General features: G+C 28.9%; 3 protein-coding genes across 4 annotated transcripts; all 3 read left to right on the top strand.

Annotated features, from left to right (window-relative positions):
* Positions 1-235: 235 nt before the first annotated feature.
* Positions 236-2,337, top strand: l(3)04053 (lethal (3) 04053). 2 transcript variants are annotated; one of them, XM_070640433.1, is made up of 5 exons: positions 236-392; positions 457-680; positions 747-1,658; positions 1,721-1,866; positions 1,937-2,337. In XM_070640433.1, the coding sequence occupies exons 1-5, from the start codon at positions 284-286 to the stop codon at positions 2,064-2,066; spliced, it is 1,521 nt and encodes a 506-aa protein (XP_070496534.1). In that variant the 5' UTR covers positions 236-283; the 3' UTR covers positions 2,067-2,337. The 2 variants fall into 2 exon arrangements, with proteins under 2 accessions (XP_070496534.1, XP_070496533.1); XM_070640432.1 differs by having other exon boundaries at positions 457-1,658.
* A 478-nt stretch (positions 2,338-2,815) lies between these two features.
* Positions 2,816-4,755, top strand: Hpd (4-hydroxyphenylpyruvate dioxygenase). Its single transcript, XM_070640466.1, has 7 exons — positions 2,816-2,944; positions 3,019-3,045; positions 3,181-3,348; positions 3,440-3,655; positions 3,720-4,038; positions 4,098-4,438; positions 4,496-4,755. Exons 1-7 carry the CDS (start codon positions 2,942-2,944, stop codon positions 4,568-4,570), a joined length of 1,149 nt encoding a protein of 382 aa, XP_070496567.1. The 5' UTR covers positions 2,816-2,941; the 3' UTR covers positions 4,571-4,755.
* Positions 4,756-4,850: 95 nt separating this feature from the next.
* LOC139090666 (uncharacterized) lies at positions 4,851-9,029 on the top strand. Its single transcript, XM_070640464.1, has 9 exons — positions 4,851-5,780; positions 5,921-6,016; positions 6,082-6,345; positions 6,412-6,816; positions 6,885-7,231; positions 7,301-7,378; positions 7,437-7,595; positions 7,656-7,801; positions 7,866-9,029. Exons 1-9 carry the CDS (start codon positions 5,625-5,627, stop codon positions 8,150-8,152), a joined length of 1,938 nt encoding a protein of 645 aa, XP_070496565.1. The 5' UTR covers positions 4,851-5,624; the 3' UTR covers positions 8,153-9,029.
* The last annotated feature ends 1,559 nt before the right edge of the window (positions 9,030-10,588 follow it).

The raw sequence follows: 10,588 nt of genomic DNA, 5'->3' as shown, positions 1-10,588 counted from the left end.
AATGTTAAAAATTCCTTTTAAAAAGTCTGTCATTTATGAAAATATTATTGTGAATTTAGAAAACATTTTGGTATTTAAATAATAAATAATTATTATTGAATAGTTAAAAAAGTTCTCAAAGTTAAAATTATTAGCAATAAACTTTAAACAGACAAAATTGGACAATATGTTTTTGAAATTTAATAACGGTCAAAAAAAATTTGAAAGGCAGCAGAATGTGTTTTGCAATAAAAGTATATGATAGTTTTTTGATTTTATAATAAAAAATATTAAATTTCAAATTATGGCTAACAAAAATGAAAATCAGCAAGATGAAGTGAATGCGAATGACTTAAATAGTAAAGAAAGCAACGTGAATTGCTCGAAAAATTCAAATGAAGGCGAGACTCATGGTAATAACAGGATAAAAATTATTTTCTTCCAGAATAAATTGTCTATTTTTTTGTTTTACAAAAGATTTTAGACAGAGTGAAGCACCAAAGGAAATTTCAAATCCATTCTCATTTAAGCACTTTCTTAAACAGGATACAGCCTCCAGTAATATTAATTCATTGAATGGAAACGAAATAACTGGTATAAGTAATAACAATAATGGAATTTTATCTACAACGTCACCATCACGGTCTAGCATTAGTTCAACAGGAGCACGACCTAAAATTCCACAATTTCAGTCGGTTAATGTAATACAAAATCAATCAGATTCTCGTATGAAAAGATCACCAAAATTTTCTTCCTTCGATTCTCAGTCTAGTCTATCTGAATTAGCAGAGGAACGAAACATGCATGGATCACGGAGTAATAACTGTTTTAACACAGATTATCAATTCCCATCATCACGTTCCTATTCAAATTATGATATTGAACCATCGTCACTAAAACAAAATCTTGGAAGACGTTCACAAAATAATGTTAATAATTCATCGAACTCATCCATCTTACCAGATTTTGTGCAAGACCATTTGCTTATGGAATCATATTATAATGATAGTCCTTCTGCAAATATGTCGCCATTATCTTGTGAAGATTTCAGTCTAGGAAATTGTGATTCAATGAACCATCAAAATGGTTCTAAAAATACACAAAATATGTCCAGTGATTCATATGATTTGCCATATAATAATCGATCAACAAATAACCGTAGACGAACAAATCCTACAATTCCATTAGATCTTCCTTCGACAGAACGTTCAAGAGGATTGCAAGTTGGACTTCCTCCTTTAATGGATCTTAGTGGATCGAATGTCAATGTGCAACGAGAAGAAACATATGGTCCACACAATGAGCCCGAAATCACAAGAGAACAAGCTGCAATTGATAAAATGCAAACTCTTCCAGACTTTCTATCTGATGGTCCAATACATTCATCTGGACGGTTGGCAGATATAGCTACAATATCTGTTGATGAGGATAATCAATCTTTGATTATTAGATTACAACAAGAAAATGAACGTCTTCGTACAGATTTAGAAGAAGGTCGGCGAATTATTATTGATCTCGAGCAGCAAATAAGTCATGCTAAGAATTTAGAAACTCAATATAATGTTACTTTAGCTGAAAGTATGGAACAAGTTGAAGAGAATCTCTTCGCAAGTAATCAACGAGCTGTGGAGGCAGAAAGTTTAGCTAATAAATATAAGCAGCAAGTGAAACAATTGACTGTAAGTAAAATACAAAATGTGATTTTGATTGGGTACATATTCAGTGTATGTTTAAATTTTAGATGGAAATTCAACATATAAGACGGGAAAATGAGACTCTTCGTGAAGGTGGTGCAGTTGGCGGTGTTTCAGTAAATTCAAATTTGAATAATCGACATGTTGCTAGAGATTTGCGTTTAGCAGCGTCAACTGCCGAAAATAATTTGAGGTATATACGATATTTTTAAATCAATTCCTTAGATTTTCTTGATCTTAAATACCTAATTTTTTATTTTCAGACAACTATTAACAGGTGTTGAAAATTTGCGATTAATTGCAAAATCTTTAGAAAATATGGAACCATACAACCCTTCAAATGTTGACTATCTATCAGATGAAACTGATGAGAATGAAGGACCAGCTTTGTAAACATGTGTATCCTTTTTTAGACTCACCCAACACACTAAAAAGAGGAAAATATTTCACTTAGTAATTTTTATTTTTTCTACTTTGTTGACAAAGCTACTTTAATATCAAAAGTTGAATGAATTAAAGCCAGAACATCTCTTGTTAAATTATTTTTATATTTTGTGATATACCTAACTGCATAAATTAAAAAAAATGTTTTGCATTCTTTTGTTTCATCTTTAGTTAGATAATATGCAATAAATTAATAAACGTACATGTCACATAAAATGATAAAAAGAAGGAATGAACGATTACACTGTTTAAATCTATGTAAATATGGCAGCATCGAAGAAGTTATGTAAATTTATTTTATTTCTTTCATGCAAAAACGATGAAAATAAGAACAAGTTTTCTTTTACGAAAACAACAAAATTCCTCTAAAAAAAAAACAGAATTAATTTTTATTATAACATGCGGATCTAGTATGTTAATTAATAACAACTTCATCGAATCATCTGTAGACTTGTATATAAAATATTTTGATGTTATGCAGCATGTGAGCCACACGCCTCCAAAACGTCATTAATCTGGTGAGATGCTTTTTTATAAAGAAAACTTTCCATCCAAAAATGTTTTTCAAGATCATTGTTTCTAAATGATAAACAGGTCTGCAGGTCCGCGTGCATTTATAAATTATTCAAGAATATAAACAATAACTTTCGCAGCTCCAAAACTAGTTTTTCCACTAACATTATTCTATTGAGAGAATATTTTCTCGATATTTTTTTGGAGGATAAATAGGAGTGCGAAGACACAGCGCGATTTCAGTTGAATTTCAAATCTTGTGGAGTTTAAAACTGGTGCAATAAGTAAGTGATTCGTGGAACCAAGTGAAAATGGTATGTGATAAGTGAAGCCTGGTTATTGCAAGTGAACATTATTAGGACTAAATCGACTTATTTTTACATTCCAGACTACATATACTGACAAAGGACCTAAGGTAAGAAACAATATATGGAGAATTTTTTTTTGTGGATTTCTGGAAAGTTTTCAAATTATTAATCTCTGATTAGCATCAAATTATTAATTAGTGAATTATTTAAATAATAACAATTATCAATACAAATTGATATAGCCTGATGGAGGAAAGTTCTTGACATTCGATCATGTAACGTTTTGGGTAAGTAATGCGAAGCAAGCAGCAACTTACTACGTAACACGTTTGGGTTTCGAGCCTCTCGCTTATCAAGGATTAGAAACAGGTTCCCGAAAATTAGCAAAACATGTTGTTAAGCAGAATGATGTGAGTTATGCAAATGAATTAATTAATAACTGATTTTCTAATCTTCGGAATCTACCTTTGTTTTTGTCTTTGCTTATGCTGTGTAACTTAGATCATTTTCGTATTCGTTTCTCCATATGATACTGATAATTATGAAATTGGAGGTCATTTAATTAAACACGGAGATGGCGTCAAAGATATTTCATTTGCAGTTGAAGATATTGAAATTATTGTTAATCGTGCTAAAGAACGTGGAGCTAAAGTTGTTCGCGATGTTTATGAAGAATCTGATGAACACGGAACTGTCAAATTTGCTACATTGCAAACGGTATTCTACCTTTTTAACTAAATTAAGTATAAAACATTAAAATAATTTTAACAATTCTTGTCAGTATGGAGACACAACACACACTCTAGTGGAACGTAAAGGATATAAAGGATTATTCCTTCCTGGTTTTGTTCAACATTATGCTCAAAACGACAACATAATCCAATTTTTACCAAAAACTAATTTGCTTCGTATTGACCATATTGTTGGAAATCAACCAGATCGTCAAATGGAAACCACTGTAGAATGGTATGTTAAATGCTTAATGTTCCATCGCTTTTGGTCAGTTGATGATAGCCAAATTCACACTGAATTTTCTGCCTTACGTTCAATCGTTGTTACCAATTATGAAGAAACAATCAAAATGCCAATAAACGAGCCAGGTAACATTTGATTTGAATATTGCAAACTAAAGTTATTCTTATATAATTTGATTTTGTAGCTGTTGGTAAGAAGAAGTCACAAATTCAAGAATTTGTTGATTACTATGCAAATGGTGGAGTTCAACACATTGCTCTTTTTACTGAAGATATTGTCGAGTCAATTAAAAATCTTAAAGCTCGCGGACAAGAATTTTTGAGTGTTCCTGACACATACTATGTCATGTTGAAAGAACGCTTGAAGGCTGATAATTTTCAAATTAAGGAAGATTTTGAAACTCTGAGAAAATTGAAAATTCTGATTGATTATGATTCAACTGGATATTTACTACAAATCTTTACCAAAAATATGCAGGATCGACCAACTCTCTTCTTAGAAGTTATTCAACGTCGAAACCATAGTGTAAGTATTATTTTGCTATTAAAAATTTAAAGTTATTAATTTTAAATTGTTTTCTAGGGATTTGGAGCAGGAAATTTCAAAGCTCTTTTTGAAGCTATTGAAATTGACCAGGCACAACGTGGAAATTTGTAATTCTTTAAAATCAGACGTTTATTTTACCATGTTTTAAATTTTTCCAACAAAATCTCCATGCACATCTCAATAAGAAAAACCTAATTTTAAAAAGAACCAGTTTTGAAATTGTCGAACTCTTTTCCAATTTTTGTATAGTTTTTCAAGTTTAAAGTTTGAATAAAATTAATTTTTTCTTAAAGAAATCTTTTTCTTTTGTTACAATTTTCATGGATATAGATTTAAAAAACAATTTTAGTATATAGGAACCTTGATTTGTAAGTTATAAATAAATAACCACTCATTTATGATTTAAAAGATTTTGAATCACACACATAGAAAAAGTTTGCATTAAAAGGGTAACATGCCGGTATAAGCATGTGTTTGACTTTTTATAAACAATGTTTTTATCCTTATTGCGCAAGACATACTCATACATACAAACCAAATAAGAATCATAAAGAAATCATAAAAAATTTTCATTTTCAGTTTTTGCAATATTAAATCATTGAAAACTAAATAAAAATTAAGTTTAGATGTAAAAATATAAAGTTATACTTACAAATTATTACAATAATATTCATTTTTATTGATGTATAAAGAAATAGATATTACGTACTATCATGGCTGACAAAAGGGATAAGTTTTAATTTTCAATGTAAATTTGGTTGTGATGATTATAGGAAAATAAGATTTTTCCAATTGTGCAAAAGTAAAATTAAGAATTTTGTCAAGTTATTGGTGCATTCTTATAAGAATAAAAGAAATTCTCATTGAAACTTCCAATATGGTCTAGAAATAATCAAAGAATTAGATTTTTCTGATATTGCTCAAGTCTTCATTGATTTCATAATACTTGAGAGTGAATTATTATTAAATGTGAAAGAAAGGAAATGAAAATATTGTGTTTAGTATATCCATATGGGATATCATTCTTTAGAAAGTTGCTAGTTATCTGCTTGAATAAATAATGAAAGAAGAAGAAACATTAGAATACAAATGATAAGCATGATATTCATACAATAAATGTAATAAATAATATTGATATTGAGATTCGAAAAAAATCAGAAGTAAAATGTATTCGAACGAATCAACAAAGAAATCAAAACACAGCGGAACTTCCAAAAAACGTAGCAAAAAAAGTACGTGGGGATCGCGTGAACGAACTAGCATGTCCTTTCTGATTGTCATAGCTTTTTTTGCGATATTTGGAATCATTATCCTTACAGAGGTAAATACAATCAATACTTTGAGTTTCATGGGAACTAATGTTTCTGTGTCATTACATGCTACATATTTGCGGTCAACATGACACACAATTCATTACACATGAAACTTTTTAAAATAAATACTAAGTATATTTCTCAACAGGTTTTGATGATTGATGATAGAAACAATGTCCAAGTTCGCCATGTCAATGTAAATAATCGTTTCAGTGAATCCGTGCCTGACTATGAGGATGTTAAAGTAAGCTTTAAATTACAAATTAAATGGTCTTTATGTATTTTAATTAAAAAAAAAATTTTTTGTAGGAAGATTATGCGGAAGATTCAAGTATTTTTATTCGCGAGAATAGATTTGCAGCATCAGCAATAAGTAGTTTATTTAAAAAGAGAAAACTTGATCCTCAGGATAAATTAATGAGTGGAATACCAGTGGTTCCAGAAAATGATCCCAATTCATTAACATGGGGACAAATGTTACCATCAAAGATTGAATCAAACTTGCCTCCTTATCCTCCAAATACAAAACCAAAAGATGGACATTGGCAAGTCGTTAATGGAACTCGTTTTAAGGTATTATACCAAATGAATTTAGGTGCTAAAAACTAATTGCCAATTAATAATCTTATTTGTTTAAAGTTCTTTGTATTCTCGGCATACTACGATAGGCGCGATGGACGTATGTTAAGAATTATTGGTGCAACTAAAACAAGAAGTCCTGAAAAAGTCTGGTGTAGAATGTGGTATCCTTTAGATGGAAATAATACCAAATTTCGATCTGTGTCTGTAATGGCCAGAGTTAAAGTTATTAGAGAAAATTGGAATCTTAAATACAGTGCTTGTTTTATTCTTTGTCCATTACGTTTGTCATACTTGGATGTTCCATACTCTGTTAGTGTAGTAAGCAAATTACGTATGCCTCCCGGTAATATTCTACTGCTTCGAAACACTGACGCTGATCAAGACTTTACTAATCGAAGTTATGCTGACATACCCAATAAAATTGCAGTTTGTGTTAAACCTTTACATTTTAATTATGACCAAGTAAGTTAATCATTAAAACTATTTTATACTTGATGAGTTTTGGTTAATGATTTTTTACTTTCTTGCAGGCGTACTACATGCTTGAATTCTTAGAGTTAAATAATCTTTTAGGCGTGACACATTTTACATTTTATAATCATACAATTGGTCCAAAAGCAAACTGCATTTTACAGCATTACATGGAAGGAAAGATTCCACAAACGTTTCTAGTCAATTCACATTTACGGCCTAATAGTGGCGATAAAAATTTAACAGGCGATTTAACATCGCACAATGACAATTTGACGACAGTTCGAAGTCCGAAAATTACTGTTGAAATTTTGCCTTGGAATTTGAAGATGAAATCACAGAAAGAAATAAGAACCGAAGGACTATTTAGCTCACTAAATGACTGCTTATATAGAAACATGTATAGGTAATTCATCATATTTTGTTTGTGTGAAGACTTTAAAATGATTTAAATGAGAAATTCTTGTCATTTTAGATATTCTCACGTTGCATTGATAGATTTAGATGAATTTATTATCCCACGACATAATGATACAATTAGCGATTTACTAGAGTAAGAATAAATAATGAAATAGTAAATGTACTTATCCTTAATCAAATTTTTCTTACAGTTGGCTCTCAAAAAGAGTAAACAATAAAAACACGGGTGCATATTCATTTCAGAATGCATTTTTCTACTTACAATTTGCAAATGATGAATCAATTTTTGACAAGAGTATACCAAATTCCCAATTAAGAGCGACTCTTGTAACTCAAAAGAAAACCAGAAGGTAAGCATGGAGAACAAAAAAAATTCAGTAAAATATCAACTTTAATAATCTTTATTACAGGAGACAAAAACTTCATCCACAAAAACAAAGGTCAAAATATATTTGTAAACCTGAAGCTGTGATAGAAGCTGGAAATCATTTTGTCTGGGAGTTTAGACCTTCCATGGGATCATTAAATGTTCCATCTAATTCTGCCATACTTCATCGTAAGTATAAGAAAAGTCAAAATAAATTCAATTTTTTAATCTTTTCTTCTTTCTGAAAATAAAGATTACCGTGTTTGTGAATTTGGAGGATCAGATTGCATAAAATCTCCTTCAGTAGAAGATAAAACTGCTCATAAATATAGTAGTAGATTAGTCGAAAGAGTAGGTTCGGTTTATGAATATCTAAAAGACTCATGCAAACTTCCCAATATACCGCCAACACCGACAAAAGCACCGCCAACACGATCGAAGTCACTAAGAATTGGAAAATTAGGAAAAACTGTTGTAAACACGACGACAAATAATTTAGATAAAAATGGTGTGAAAATTAAGAAAATCTCCTTTTCATAAGCAAATCAGTCATCGATTTTACACGCTTTTATTTATTAGATTTTGATTGTGAATAAAAAATTGTGATTTTATATATTTAGAAATTTATTCAAATTAATTTACGGCATTAAGGGCTAATTCTATCAAGTCTTATACTCTTTGTGGTTCAGATATTGTTTTATTAAAAAACATTGGTCTAATAATTTTTAATTCAAATTTTTAAAAATGATTTGTCATCAAAATGATTAGAGTATCATCAATTCATATTAGAAGGACTAAAAAATACTGATAGTTATGTTTAATTGATTTAGCGTAGCTTTTCATAGAATATATTAGCTTTCGATTGTTGAAAAAGTATCTGAAAAATCGAATAGATAAATTGAAATTTAACAATTCAAAATAAGAAATTTGTAACTTTGATCTACATTATGTGCGTAAAAAGATTGCACATATTCCTTATTTCCTCTTGCATGCCACTATATGATGTGAAAATCCCCCTTAGAAATTTACTTTCCAATTTATAACAATAATTTTGTTTGAAGATTAAATGATTTTGAGTTTAGTGATTAGTCTATGCTATAAACATTATAGTTTTGTTTTGACAATAACAAACTACTAAATACTAGTATTTCAGTCCCTTAACAAGTTTGCGAGCAATATATTAATAATACCAAAATAGACATGAGCTCATTTAGCAAAGAAAATTAATTTGAATCGAAAAAAATGAGAAAAGAAAAATCTAATTTAATTAACAAATCGCAAATCATGTTAAAGACACATAATGAAGAATATTGATACGTATTGTCATAGAATGGACAAGAAAAATATTTAGTTAAATCAAAAAAGAAAATGAAATAAAGAAAGTCGTATAAATCACAGCTTGATATGCAAACATAAAGTATTTTTTTTTTTTTTGTGAATCAACTTGTCAGACAACTTGCAAATGAATTTGACATAACAGTAGTCATTACCGTAGTATCACATTCTTTACATATCCTCATAAAATTGAAACACAAGATAATAAAAATTCCATTACAATAATACTCCATTTGTAACAAAACACCATTTACACATGCTATCTCCTTCTTATTTCTCTCTTTCTCTTCCTTATTACTTATTACTTCTTATTTTCTATATTATTTTCTCTCCCTTGTGCCATCAACATAAAAATCATTAATAACTGTTTTTGAGATATAATCGAATGAGAAAGGAAAGAACAATATTGATAAGTATGTTAATTGTCGTTTTTATTCCATAAAAAGGAGAAAATTTTCAAAAAAAAAAAGAAAAAATTGAGGACAGAAAAATAAAACATTTTTATCTGCAATTCACATTAATTAAACGTTGAGCGAGATATTGTTTGCCATGAAAATTGAAGATGATTTAAAATGAATGAAAAATGAAGCATGAACGTATATATACGGCAGTTTAATAATGAATATATTATTAACAGGACAACAAAGTGAGAATGAATTAAAAAAGGATAAATAAATGAGAACAATAAATTGACATCATATCATATGAAATTAATTTAAGTTTTATACAATTTAAAAGAGAAATATAAGCATGTGCTTTTAATTAGCATCGGTAACATTTATCTCTTTTTTACTGTTTTTTTCTTCTTCTTTGCATCCTTCACATTATCTTATTTATAATAAAAAAAAAGAAATTACGGAAATATGGGAGATATTATATATTGAATAATCTATCTTATGATATTTTAGTTTTCTAAAATTAAAATAGTTTAAATAAAATTTAAAATATTTAATGAACTATTTTGGCATTTTGAAGTTATTATCTTTTACAGGATATATTAAATGAGGAAGTAAATTGCAACATTAAAATAGGAAAGCGTGAATTAATAATGATGGATATAAATTGGTCATAGGTCAAAGATAGCGCATAAATTTGTACCATTTGCCCCACATTCATAGATATATAAATCTGAACGTTTGAATTAAATTTCAATAAAACATACTGAGGTGATTCGATGAGGGTTAAATTTTGTTTATAGAATGTTATTATTTGAATTAATTTTCTTTAATACAATACAATATTTTGTTTGTTTTATGTTGTGTATGAAGTACAAACATTTATAGATAAGAGGACTATTGAAAATTTACTACATCACAAGATTTCATGCTTGATGACATTTAATTGTATTATTTATGCTCCAAATGGACATATATATATAAATGGTATTTGCTCCTTGTAAACGTGATAATGTTTTAATTAGTAAATGCCATAATAGTTTAATATACTTTGATGATGGTTAGCATTTGTGCATTTACGATTTTTGATGTGTACATAAACGTACGTCGATGTTTAAAAATATGCTTCAAAACTTGTGTGTATTCAATTATCTCTCATATATGGGATCAAACTAGAAAAAGGAAAAATTTATAGAAAATCTTACTGCATCAGAAACAAGAAAATTTAATCACACAAAGTATGTTA

This window comes from Chironomus tepperi, unplaced genomic scaffold, assembly GCF_022539635.2.
Source record: "Chironomus tepperi strain 1889 unplaced genomic scaffold, CSIRO-AGI_Ctep_v1 contig_219, whole genome shotgun sequence".
Taxonomy (NCBI): domain Eukaryota; kingdom Metazoa; phylum Arthropoda; class Insecta; order Diptera; family Chironomidae; genus Chironomus; species Chironomus tepperi.
Note: the sequence above shows the minus strand (reverse complement) of the source record. Positions and strands in the feature narration are given on the sequence as shown.